Source organism: Salmo trutta, chromosome 14 (assembly GCF_901001165.1).
Source record: "Salmo trutta chromosome 14, fSalTru1.1, whole genome shotgun sequence".
NCBI classification, from domain to species: domain Eukaryota; kingdom Metazoa; phylum Chordata; class Actinopteri; order Salmoniformes; family Salmonidae; genus Salmo; species Salmo trutta.
The window spans coordinates 24558732-24572937 of record NC_042970.1 but is presented as its reverse complement, the minus strand read 5'-3'; the positions used below and the strand labels follow the sequence as shown (position 1 = coordinate 24572937).

The 14206-nt window shown below is 44.0% G+C and overlaps 1 protein-coding gene across 1 annotated transcript in view; it reads left to right on the top strand.

The window, feature by feature from the left end:
- Positions 1 to 14206, top strand: part of synpra (synaptoporin a) — a 46451-nt gene continuing 32245 nt past the window's right edge. Inside the window, exons 1-2 of the mRNA XM_029774985.1 lie at positions 1 to 108; positions 271 to 336. Coding sequence (XP_029630845.1) covers positions 91 to 108; positions 271 to 336 — 84 coding nt within the window. The 5' untranslated portion in view covers positions 1 to 90. The remainder of the gene's footprint in view (positions 109 to 270; positions 337 to 14206) is intronic.

Sequence of the window (14206 nt, the reverse complement as noted above, 5' to 3'; positions counted from 1 at the left end):
TCTTTTGCGCGAGGCACAGACATCAGTCGGTTTGGGTAGCACTGTAAAATTGTTTACGCCTTACTGAACAAATAGATAAGTATTTTGAAAATGGAATCACCTAACCAGGTATGTTTATTGATTGTAAATGGGGTTTTGTCAGGTCTCAAAATAATGTGCGTTAAAAGGCAATTATTCAAATTTGTCAAATGATATACTAATAGTTATGGCTATTTGATTAACAATATCGTTTTTGTTTTCATGTCATTGTTGTTGTCATTATCCCCTTAGCTCGTGTCTGTTGGAACGTTTCAAGTGCTTAAATTACCCCTTGGATTTATCCGCGTTTTGGAATGGGTAAGTTGAGTGTTTGCAGAAACACTTATTTGTTTTGTTTGAATTAACTGAACGATAACATGTTTACAGTAGCCAGTCAATTTATTGATCCTATCTATTAGTGTCTGCCGATATACAGCCTAGCTGTATACATTGCACAGTCATATTTGCATTTGCTCACTGAACCCCTGTGCGATTTCATAATTGAGTCTTTGTTTTGCCTACCTAAACGGGCTTGTTGTGTTTTTGAGAGTAGCGTTAGGCTATCCTGTACGTTTTGTTTTCATTCATTTCCATTACTCTCAGGTGAAACTTTTTATTTTCATAATTGCGTTCTGTGTCGTCTATAGTGATGTTCCACTTTCTCTAACGAGGAACCATCCCAGCGCACGTTCAATCAGCGTGTGAACAATTCGCTTTACATTGACCAAATGGTTCAAGTTTATGTAATGAATTGCTGCTCTATTACGTAAGGCTTGTGTGGCTACTAGTTCGTATTCACTGGGAGGCTGGTCTGGTCACATTGGTTGCTTAGGTATAACGGTTATTCACGGTGATATTTGTGGGTCAGTCTAAAATAGCAGGCAGGTGATCCAAAACGTTCAGTCAGTCAGAGCTCGTGTGTGTGTGTATGTGCGTGCGTGTGCGAGGTCTCATGGAACAAATTGCATCCTGTCACATATGGATAAACAGTAAAGGAAAAGCAGCACTCTAGTAGCTTTGATGCAATAATGTATTGACCAACGTTGCAACAGCAAGCTGTCTTTATCAGGGGTTCACGTCAAAACACTGCAAGTCACTGGTATATATTTGGTTTCCATAATTCCATTGTAATCATGGGTGGCTGTGGCATTATATAATTTGTCAATTTACAAATAACGACAATATAAAAGCATGAAGGGATATCAAATTATCATATGCCGCCTACAATTCCATCATATGTAGCTCTCAAAATTGTATTGACTTTCTTTACAATCTTATTTAGGCCTACTTATCTAAATTACAACAGTGACATGGCTCAGGGGTCAGCTGTTGAATTAAAGTATTCTTTTTTATATAACAGTAGACAGTCAATAATTGACTGATGTTTCAGTATATGGTGACTGTTTGCAGAACGCACACACACACACACACACACACACACACACACACACACACACACACACACACACACACACACACACACACACACGCAAACAGCTTGAACTTGGTGGCTTCTGGGGCAAGGGCTGACAGAGCTCTGAGAATGTAGTGGTGTCACAGTGACATGGAGACGACAGTTTCACTTTATGAGTGTGTTGAAACAATGCAGAGGACTAGAGGAGGAAACAGCATCTTTCCCATAAGGAGCAGAGTGACACAGAGACAGCCAACCCACTGGCACACTCGGATGCTCAGAGTGGTTAAATTGGTTCAGCTTCATTTGTAGGAGTGGCCAGGGTCAGAAAAAAAAAAGATGACCGAGATGTAAGTAAAACCAAGTAATCTTCAGTACCTTTACTATTACTGATTCTTATTAGCAGTTCTTGGTCATTCTGCACAATATTGAATCCTGAGGAGTGTGTGATAATCTATTACTCAAGTCATATGTCCAAATGTATTCAAAGATCATCAAAATAGGAAGAAGTTGAATTTGACTGAAGTGCATTATTATGCATCTGAAAGCTGAGTGTAGTTTTGCCCCAGATTATCCTTGTTTGCCAGGATAGGGCCCTCAGCAGTCAGTCAGTATTAGGTTGCTAAGAGAAGGACAAAAAGGATTTGCTTTCATGGAGGACTTGTGAGGATGACCACACAATTTATTTTCATAATTTTTTATTTAACTAGGCAAGTCAGTTATGAACAAATTCTTATTTACAAAGACAGCCTACCCCAGCAAAACCCTAGTCCGGATGACGCTGGGCCAATTGTGCACAGCCCTAGGACTCCCAATAACAGCCGGTTGTGATACAGCCTGGAATTTAACCAGGGTCTGTAGTGACACCTCTAGTACTGAGATACAGTGCCGTAGACTGCTGCGCCACTCAGGAGCCCTAGTGTACCAATCATGAGCCAAATCTATTCGTGTTCTACCCAAAGTTGCAAAAGAAACGTTGTGATCTATTTAATAAACACAAGAGACCAGCAAAATGGATAAAAGTGTTTGTTGGTATAGCAGGAACAGCGGCATCTAGTCGTCAAAACCTGATACTTTCACACTACTTTATGGTAAATAATAATCTCCCATGCATTTCCACCTGGCTACCCCTACCCCGGTCAACAACTCTGCACCCCCCACAGCAACTTGCCTAAGCCTCCCTCATTTCTCCTTCACCCAAAGCCAGATAGCTGATGTTCTGAAAGAGCTGCAAAATCTGGACCCCTACAATTCAGCTAGGCTAGACAATCTGGACCCTCTCTTTCTAAAATTATCCGCCACAATTGTTGCTACCCCTATTACTAGCCTGTTCAACCTCTCTTTCGTATCGTCTGAGATCCCCAAAGATTGGAAAGCTGCCGCGGTCATCCCCTTCTTCGAAGGGGGAGACACTCTAGACCCAAACTGTTACAGACCTATCTCTATCCTACTCTGCCTTTCCAAGGTCTTCGAAAGCAAAGTTAACAAACAGATCACCGACCATTTCGAATCCCACCGTACCTTCTCTGCTATGCAATCTGGTTTCCGAGCTGGTCATGGGTGCACCTCAGCCACGCTCAAGGTCCTAAACGATATCATAACCGCCATCGATAAAAGACAATACTGTGCAGCCGTATTCATCGACCTGGCCAAGGCTTTCGACTCTGTCAATCACTGCATTCTTACCGGCAGACTCAATAGCCTTGACTTCTCAAATGACTGCCTTGCCTGGTTCACCAACTACTTCTCAGATAGAGTTCAGTGTGTCAAATCGTAGGGCCTGTTGTCCGGACCCCTGGCAGTCTCTATGGGGGTGCCACAGGGTTCAATTCTCGGGCCGACTCTTTTCTCTGTATATATCAATGATGTCGCTCTTGCTGCTGGTGATTAGCTGATCCACCTCTATGCAGACGACACCATTCTGTATACATCTGGCCCTTTTTTGGACACTGTGCTAACAAACCTCCAAATGAGCTTCAACGCCATATAACCCTCCTTCCGTGGTTTGCAACTGCTTTTAAATGCTAGTAAAACTAAGTGCATGCTCTTCAACCGATTGCTGCCCGCACCCTCCCGCCTGACTAGCATTACTACTCTGGACGGTTCTGACCTAGAATACGTGGACAACTACAAATACCTAGGTGTCTGGTTAGACTGCAAACTCTCCTTCCAGACTCACATTAAGCATCTCCAATCCAAAATGAAATCTAGAATCGACTTCCTATTTCGCAACAAAGCCTCCTTCACTCCATTCGCCAAACATACCCTCGTAAAACTGACTATCCTACCGATCCTTGACTTCAGCGATGTCATTTACAAAATAACCCCCAACACCCTACTCAGCAAACTAGATGTAGTCTATCACAGTGCCATCCGTTTTATCACCAAAGCCCCATATACTACCCACCACTGCGACCTGTATGCTCTCGTTGGCTGACCCTCACTACATATCTGTCACCAAACCCACTGGCTCCAGTTCATCTATAAGTCTTTGCTAGGTAAAGCCCCGCCTTATCTCAGCTCACTGGTCACCATAGCAACACCCACCCGTAGCACGCGCTCCAGCAGGTACATTGCACTGATCATCCCCAAAGCCAACACTTCCTTTGGCCACCTTTCCTTCCAGTTCTCTGCTGCCAATGACTGGAACGAATTGCAAAAATCACTGAAGCTGGAGTCTTATATCTCCCTCTCTAACTTTAAGCATCAGCTGTCAGAGCAGCTTACAGATCATTGCACCTGTACATAGCCCATCTGTAAATAGCCCACCCAACTACCTCATCCCCATATTGTATTTTTTTTCTCCTTTGCACCCCAGTATCTCTACTTGCACATTCATCTTCTGCACATCTATCACTCCAGTGTTTAATTGCTATATTGTAATTATTTCGCCACTGTGGCTTATTTATTGCCTTACCTCACTAATCTTACTTCATTTGCACACACTGTATATAGACTTTTCTATTGTGTTATTGACTGTACGTTTGTTTATTCCATGTGTAACTCTGTGTTGTTTGTGACAGACTGCTTTGCTTTATCTTGGCCAGGTCGCAGTTGTAAATGAGAACTTGTTCTCAACAGGCCTATCTGGTTAAATGAAGGTGAAAGAAATAAAAAAAAAAATAAAAAAATTCCTCATTAATCTACATACAATATCTCATAATGATGACAAAGCGAAAACAGGTTTTTAGAAATTTTAGCATTGAAGGTCCCCAAGAACACAGTGGCCTCCATTATTCTTGAATGGAATAAGTCTGGAACCACCAAGACTCTTCCTAGAGCTGGCTGCCCAGCCAAACTGAGCAATCGGGGGAGAAGGGCCTTGGTCGGGGAGTTGAGCAAGAACCCGATGGTCACTCTGACAGATCTGCAGAGTTCCTCTGTGGAGATGGGAGAACCTTCCAGAAGGACAACCATCTCTGCAGCACTCCACCAATCAGGCCTTTAAGGTAGAGTGGCCAGACGGATGCCACTCCTCAGTAAAAGGCACATGACAGCCCACTTGGAGTTTGCCAAAAGACACCTAAAGGACTTTCAGACCATAAGAAACAAGATTGTCTGAACTTAAAACTTTCCACCTTTTCCACTGCGGTCCCGTTGATGTGGATGGGGGGGGTGCTCCCTCTGCTGTTTCCTGAAGTCTACGGTTATCTCCTTTGTTTTGTTGACATTGAGTGAGAGGTTATTTTACTGACACCACACTCCGAGAGCCCTCACCTCCTCTCTATAGGCCGTTTCATCATTGTTGGTAATCAGCCCTACTACTGTTGTGTCGTCTGCAAACTTGATGATTGAGTTGGAGGCGTGCAGGACCTCGCAGTCATGGATGAACACGGAGCACAGGAGGGGGCTGAGCACGCACCTTTGTGGGGCCCCAGTGTTGAGGATCAGCGAGGTGGAGATCAGCGAGGTGGAGATGCTTTTTTCCTACCTTCATCGCCTGGAGGCGGCCCGTCAGGAAGTCCAGGACCCAATTACAATTGTTGAGACCCAGGGCATCAAGCTTAATGATGAGCTTGGAGGGTACTATGGTGTTGAATGCTGAGCTATAGCATAGAAGAATCTGAGAATCTGAGAAACTCACCAAATATAGGTGTGCCAAGCTTGTAGCGTTATACCCAAGAAGACTCGAGGCTGCAATCGCTGCCAAAGATGCTTCAACAAAGTACTTTGTAAAGGGATATTTGTAAATGTGTGTAATTGTGATTATGTAAATGTGATATTTCCAATTTCTTTTAAATATATATATATTGTTATTTTTGCTTAGTCATTATGAGCTATTGTGTATAGATTGATGAGAAAAATACAAGCAATTTAATCAATTTTATAATAAGGCTGTAACGTAATAAGATGTGGAAAAATTGAAGGGGTCTGAATACTTTCTGAATGCACTGTATATCCTGCATAGTGGCTCTGAGTTTTGGCTCATGTTCATTTATTTTTTTGACTATGCAGCTTCAGCTAACCATCATAAAATCTCATTAGAAATAAGGTGTTTTTGGTGTAACAGTAATGTAGCAGCCTGCTATGCTGTTCGGTTCTGTTATATAAAATATGAATTAGAGGTCGACCGATTAATCGGAATGGCCGATTAATTAGGGCCTATTTCAAGTTTTCATAACAGTCGGTTATCGGTATTTTTGAACACCGATTTGCCGATTAAAAAAATAAATATATTATTTAACTAGGCAAGTCAGTTAAGAACACATTCTTATTTTCATTCTTATTTTCAATGGCGGCTTAGGAACGGTGAGTTAACTGCCTTGTTCAGGGGCAGAACGACACATTTTTACCTTGTCAGCTCGGGGATCAATCTTGCAACCTTACGGTTAACTAGTCCAACGCTCTAACCACCTGCTTTACATTGCACTCCACGAGGAGCCTGCCTGTTACGCGAATGCAGTAAGAAGCCAAGGTAAGTTGCTAGCTAGCATTAAACTTATCTTATAAAAAACAATCAATCAATCAATCATAATCACTAGTTAACTACACATGGTTGATGGTATTACTAGTTTATCTAGCCAGTCCTGCATTGCATATAATCAATGCGGTGCACATTCGCGAAAAAGGTCGTTGCTCCAACGTGTACCTAACCATAAACATCAATGTCTTTCTTAAAATCAATACACAAGTATATATTTTTAAACCTGCATATTTAGTTAATATTGCCTGCTAACATGAATGTATTTTAACTAGGGAAAATGTGTCACCTCTTGCAACAGAGTCAGGCATATGCAGCAGTTTGGGCCGCCTGGCTCGTTGCGAACTGTGTGAGACTATTTCTTCCTAATAAAGATAGCCAACTTGGCCAAACGGGGGATGATTTAACAAAAGCGCATTTGTGAAAAAAGCACAATCGTTGCACGACTACCTAACCATAAACATCAATGCCTTTCTTAAAATCAATACACAGAAGTATATATTTTTAAACCTGCATATTTAGCTAAAATAAATATTACTCCATGTGTAACTCTGTGTTTTTGTTTGTTGTCGAACTGCTTTGCTTTATCTTGGCCAGGTTGCAATTGTAAATGAGAACTTGTTCTCAACTTGCCTACCTGGTTAAATAAAGGTGAAATAAATAAATAAATAAAAATAAAAGGTGAAATTGTGTCACTTGTCTTGCGTTCATGTCACGTCCTGACCAGCAGAGGGAGTAATTGTATTAGTTTTGGTCAGGACGTGGCAGAGGTTTTGTGTTGTGTGTAGATTGGGTGCTGGACTCTCAATTGGAGGCAGGTGTTTCTAGTTGCCTCTGATTGGGAGTCCTATAAACAGGTGTGTGTTTTTCTTTGTGGTTGTGGGTAGTTGTTTTTGCACTGCGTTTTGTTAGCCTGCAAAACTGTTCCTGTCGTGTTGCTGTATTTTCTTGTTTTCCGTGGTCAACGGCCTTTAATAAATATGTTGTTGAACACGCAACCCGCTGCGCCTTGGTCCATTCCTGACGACAGATGTGACAGAACTATCCACCATACCAGGACCAAGCAGCGGAGGAATTCTGGCGAGGACTGGGGAATACGGCGGGTAAGGGAGCCCGAGAGGCAGCCCCAAGAATTATTTTTGGGGGGGGCACAAGGGCTGTTTGGCAAGGCGAGGTTGGAGACCCAGGCCAGCTCCCCGTACCCTTGTTGGACAGAAACAGACTGGACAGGTCCCGTGCTTTGGGGTATGTGCTGTGGTGAGGCCTGGTATTTTCAGGCCGGCATGCGCAGTACCAGCGCCCCGCATGTGCCAGGGGAGAGTGGGCATCGAGCCTGAAGGGGTGACGCCAACCCTGCGCTCGAGACCGCCAGTGCGCCTCTACGGTCCAGTGTTCCCCGCTACACGCACTAGCCTTGAGGTGCGTGTCTCCAGGCTGGCACGTCCAGTACCAGCCCCACGCATCAAGCATCTAGTGCGTCAGCCCAGCCTCGCCAGTCTGGGGCCGCCAGAGCTGCCCGCCAGTCAGGATTCGCCAGAGCTGCCCGCCAGTCAGGATTCGCCAGAGCTGCCCGCCAGTCAGGAGTCGCCAGAGCTGCCCGCCAGTCAGGAGTCGCCAGAGCTGCCCGCCAGTCAGGAGCCGCCAGAGCTGCCCGCCAGTCAGGAGCCGCCAGAGCGGCCCGCCAGTCAGGAGCCGCCAGAGCGGCCCGTCTGCCTGGAGATGCCAGAGCGGCCCGTCTGCCCGGATCTGCCGGAGTGGCCCGTCTGCCCGGATCTGCCGGAGTGGCCCGCCTGTCCGGATCGGCCGGATTGTCCCGCCTGTCCTCCGGCGCAGCCAGAGTGGCCCGCCTGTCCTCCGGCCCAGCCCGAGTGGCCCGCCTGTCCTCCGGCCCAGCCAGAGTGGCCCGCCTGTCCTCCGGCGCAGCCAGAGTGGCCCGCCTGTCCTCCGGCCCAGCCCGAGTGGCCCGCCTGTCCTCCGGCCCAGCCCGAGTGGCCCGCCTGTCCTCCGGCCCACCCAAGTGGGCAACGCCGAAGGTGGAGCGAGGTCCACATCCCGCAACTGAGCCGCCTCCTATATAGGTGGGTTGGGGGGGGGTGTAGCACAGTGCCGTCGTTGACGGCAGCCACCCTCCCTTCCCTCCCTTTAGTTTAGGGGGATATTTTTTGTTGTTTGGGGGTTTTTGTCTTTTCTTTTAGGTGCATTCAGGGTCTGCACCTTTAGGGGGGGGGGGGGGTACTGTCACGTCCTGACCAGCAGAGGGAGTAATTGTATTAGTTTTGGTCAGGACGTGGCAGAGGTTTTGTGTTGTGTGTAGGTTGGGTGCTGGACTCTCAATTGGAGGCAGGTGTTTCTAGTTGCCTCTGATTGGGAGTCCTATAAACAGGTGTGTGTTTTTCTTTGTGGTTGTGGGTAGTTGTTTGTGAGCACTGCTTTGTTTAGCCTGCCACACTGTTCGTGTCGTGAGTATTGTTTATTGTTTTTTTCCTGTGGATGCTTTACTCATGTTTTATTAAAAAAAGATGAGTATCCACATTCCCGCTGCGTATTGGTCTTCTCTCCACTATGACAAATGTGACAGTTCATTGCACACAGAGCCAGGGTATATGCAACAGTTTTGGCCGCCTGGCTCGTTGCGAACTAATTTGCCAGAATTTTACGTAATTATGACATAACATTGAAGGTTGTGCAATGTAATAGGAATATTTAGACTTAGGGATGCCACCCGTTAGATAAAATACGTAACGGTTCCGTATTTCACTGAAAGAATAAACGTTTAGTTTTCGAGATGATAGTTTCCGGATTCGACCATATTAATGACCTAAGGCTCGTATTTCTGTGTGTTTATTATATTATAATTAAGTCTATGATCTGATATTTGATAGAGCAGTCTGACTGAGCGGTGGTAGGCACCAGCAGGATTGTAAGCATTCATTAAAACAGCACTTTCGTGCGTTTTGCCAGCAGCTCTTCGCAATGCTTCAAGCATTGCGCTGTTTATGACTTCAAGCCTATCAACTCCCGAGATTAGGCTGGTGTAACCGATGTGAAATGGCTAGCTACTTAGCGTAGTGTGCGCTAATAGCGTTTCAAATATCACTCGCTCTGAGACTTGGAGTAGTTGTTCCCTTTGCTCTGCATGGGTAACGCTGCTTCGAGGGTGGCTATTGTCGATGTGTTCCTGGTTCGAGCCCAGGTAGGAGCGAGGAGAGGGACGAAAGCTATACTGTTACACTGGCAATACTAAAGTGCCTATAAGGACATCCAATAGTCAAAGGTATGTGAAATACAAATTGTATAGAGAGAAATAGTCCTATAATTCCTATAATAACTACAACCTAAACCTTCTTACCTGGGAATATTGAAGACTCATGTTAAAAGGAACCACCAGCTTTCATATGTTCTCATGTCCTGAGCAAGGAACTTAAACGTTAGCTTTCTTACATGGCACATATTGCACTTTTACTTTCTTCTCCAACACTTTGTTTTTGCATTATTTAAACCAAATTGAACACGTTTCATTATTTATTTGAGGCTAAATTGATTTTATTGATGTATTGTATTAAGTTAAAATAAGTCTTCATTCAGTATTGTTGTAATTGTCATTATTACAAATAAATACGAAAATTCATCGGTATCGGCTTTTTTGGTCCCCCAATAATCGGTATCGGTGTTGAAAAATCATAATCAGTCGATCTCTAATACGAATTCATCGTTATGTGATCTTGCAAGACATTTGATTCAGCATTGATCTAACTTTACTAAACGAGCACCATTGTGAGAAGTGATAATCTTCTATTTGTAATAATAATAAGTGATAAGTAGGACTATTAAGCGTAGGCAACATATCTTGATAAGTGTTATTTTAAATGATTGGAGGGCCCTTAGTGGTTTTGAAAGGACAGCACTAAATAAACTTTGATTTGATTAGCTTGAACACATGGTTACAATATACCTATTAGAGAATAAAGGAAAACCAAGGGTTGAACCATCAATTCATATTTTTTATTTGCATAGATTGAATCATCAAATCAATTGACCAAGTAGTGAACATAAATCATTCCTACATAGAATTGGTCCATTTCCAATCCTGACGGGCCCTGCGTCTCAACCAATAGTTAATATAGGCTAAGGATTCCAAGCAGGGCTACAGCAACTTCAGAGTGTCAGGCTCTTGGGATTTACAGGGGCATTTACATTTTAGTCATTTAGCAGACACTTTTTTCCAGAGCGACTTACAGTTGAAGTCGGAAGTTTACATACACCTTAGCCAACTACATTTAAACTCAGTTTTTCACAATTCCTGACATTTAATCCTAGTAAAAATTCCCTGTCTAGGTCAGTTAGGATCACCACTTTATTTTAAGAATGTGAAATGTCAGAATAATAGTAGAGAGAATGATTTATTTCAGCTTTTATTTCTTTCATCACATTCCCAGTGGGTTAGAAGTTTACATACACTCAATTAGTATTTGGTAGCATTGCTTTTAAATTGTTTAACTTGGGTCAAACGTTTCGGGTAGCCTTCCACACGCTTCCCACAATAAGTTGAGTGAATTTGGGCCCATTCCTCCTGACAGAGCTAGTGTAACTGAGTCAGGTTTGTAGGCCTCCTTGCTCGCACACACTATTTCAGTTCCGCCAACAAATGTTCTATAGGATTGAGGTCAGGGCTTTGCGATGGCCACTCCAATACCTTGATTGTGTTGTCCTTAAGCCATTTTGCCACAACTTTGGAAGTATGCTTGGGGTCATTGTCCATTTGGAAGACCCATTTGCGACCAAGCTTTAACTTCCTGACTGATGTCTTGAAATGTAGCTTCAATATATCCACATCATTTTCCTCCCTCATGATGCCATCTATTTTGTGAAGTGCACCAGTCCCTCCTGCAGCAAAGCACCCCCACAACATGATGCTGCCACCCCTGTGCTTCATGGTTGGGATGGTGTTCTTCGGCTTGCAAGCCTCCCCCTTTTTCCTCCGAACATAACGATGGTCATTATGGCCAAACAGTTCTATTTTTGTTTCATCAGACCAGAGGACATTGCTCCAAAAAGTACGATCTTTGTCCCCATGTGCAGTTGCAAACTGTAGCTTTTTTTATGGCGGTTTTGGAGCAGTGGCTTCTTCCTTGCTGAGCGGTCTTTCAGGTTATGTCGATATAGGACTCGTTTTACTGTGGATTTTGATACTTTTGTACCTGTTTCCTCCAGCATCTTCACAAGGTCCTTTGCTGTTGTTCTGGGATTGATTTGCTCTTTTCGCACCAAGGTACGTTCATCTCTAGGAGACAGAACGCGTCTCCTTCCTGAGCGGTATGACGGATGCGTGGTCCCATGGTGTTTATACTTGCGTACTATTGTTTGTACAGATGAACGTGGTACCTTCATGCATTTGGAAATTGCTCCCAAGGCTGTAACCAGACTTGTGGAGGTCTACAATTGTTTTCTGAGGTCTTGACTGATTTCTTTTGATTTTCCCATGATGTCAAGCAAAGAGGCACTGAGTTTGAAGGTAGGCGATACAGTGAATTATAAGTGAAAGAATCTGTCTGTAAACAATTATTGGAAAAATGTCATGTGTCATGCACAAAGTAGATGTCCTAACCGACTTGCCAAAACTATATTTTGTTAACAAGACATTGGTGGAGTGGTTGAAAAACGAGTTTTAATGACTCCAACCTCGGTGTATGTAAACTTCCGACTTCATCTGTACATGAGCATTTAGGGTTAAGTGCCTTGCTCAAGGGCAAATGGACAGATTTTCACCTAGTCGGCCCGGGGATTCAAAACAGTGACAGGCCCAACAGTTACTGGCCCAACGCTGTTAACCGCTAGGCTACCTGCCGCCCCTGTGGCCATGTGTTTGGGCGTCCTCGGCAGAACAGTGTCGCTGTAAGCAAGTGGTCACATATCGTTCTGTGTTCCACCGCACAAGAGCAGGTCGGTGGAGTTTTATCAAGAAAGATAGGTGAAATTTTAAAAATATTCTGAAGTTCTAAATTTGTCAGGCCTCCAATGGGCCTCTGCAGTGCACACATGTAGCCTACAGTTCCTCATCATTTGCCAGACAGAAGACAGGGAAGAAACCATCATTTAGCTTCCTCTATGCTGCTGTAGCCTACATATTTATTTAGTTTGTCATTCTATCATTTTTCATGGAATTTTTGTGGTTATTAAATATAATTTATTTAGAATTGATCAGAATAAATGTTCTGTTCATTCTCAAATTGAAAAAATTGAGGGAGCGCCACTCCCTCGCGCTCCCCCAGCACTACACACCTGATTACTTGTGAAGCTAAGGCAGCTGCACTGCGTTATTTCATCAATAAAATAATATTTTGGGGGAGGAAGTATTTGTCGTACCACATTGCTGCACCCTCACCCCCAAACTACTTATCGTGTTTATGGCAGCTACTCTTCCTTGGGTCCAAACAGGGTTAAAACAATGACATAATACATCATACAAAACACTATTACATTATTACTCTATTAATTCAAATTTGCAATATAAAATGTACAATACTACAATATTACAATATTACTCTGTCTGTCTGCCTGCCTGCCTGCCTGCCTGCCTGCCTGCCTGCCTGCCTGTCTGTCTGTCTGTCTGTCTGTCTGTGGGCAGGCGGGCGGGCGGGCGTATGCGTGTATGTGTCTCCACAGTCCGCATGTGATGTGGATGGCGCTTTAGGCTGTAACTTAGTTCTGCTAATGCTAACCCATCATGTCAGAGGGGTGCTCACGTCTCTGGGCTCGTCTCGGTCTGTGAGTCAGGCAGGAGAAGGTTGGCCTGTCCCTTCCTTTTTGTTGGCAGGGCCTCTCGTCGGAGCGAGGAGCAGAGATCATGCCCAATGCCACTCTTCTCAACATCGATCAGTGGGTGAAACCCTACAGGGGAAAGGTTGGAGAGGGTAGTCTAGTGGTCTGGAGTAGAAATTCTGCACCAATATTGCATTTTAAAAGCCTGTTTTATTAAATGAAGTCCCTTTAATATAAACCACATGGGCTGCATTTACACAGGCAGCCCAATTCTGATATATTTTTTTACTAATTGGTCTTTTGACCAATCAGATCAGCTCTGAAAAAGATCTGATGTGAAAAGTTCGGATGTGATTGGTCAAATTCAATAAATCAGATTTTTTTGTATGAATAATGTCAGGGATTTCCTCGTCGTTTGACGATATAGCGAAATCATCGTCGGAAAAAGATGACCAATATGCAGCAGAGTTGATATAGTTCATTTTGAACGTTTAATAAACTCAAAGTGAACATACAAAAATAACAAAACGAACTCACGAATTACTGACAGTCCTGTTAGGCTCACACATGCTAAACACGAAACAATCTCCCACAACTAAACAGACAAACACACCCAACTAATATAGGACTTCCAATCAAAGGCAACACCACACAGCTGCCTTCAATTGGAAGTCCACCCCAATTAACCAAACATAGACATACAACTAACTAGATCAACATGGAAATACGTAAACAAGGAACAGTGCCCAAAAACCCCGGAATACTGAAATCAAATGCCCTTTTTAGAAAAACACCACCCCTAACCACGTAAAACAAATACCCTCTGCCACGTCCTGACCAAACTACAATACCAATTAACCCTTATATTGGCCAGGACGTGACAGTACCCCCCCCCCTTAAAGGTGCTAACCCCGGAAGCACCTTAAGAAAAACAACAACCCCAAACAACAAAAACAAAACAAAAATTCCCCCCTACTAAAGGGAGGGAAGGGAGGGTGGCTGCCGTCAACGACGGCACTGTGCTACACCCCCCCTCCCCAACCCACCTATATCTGGAGGTGGCTCCGGTTCTGGCCGTTCCAGGCAGTCGGGCC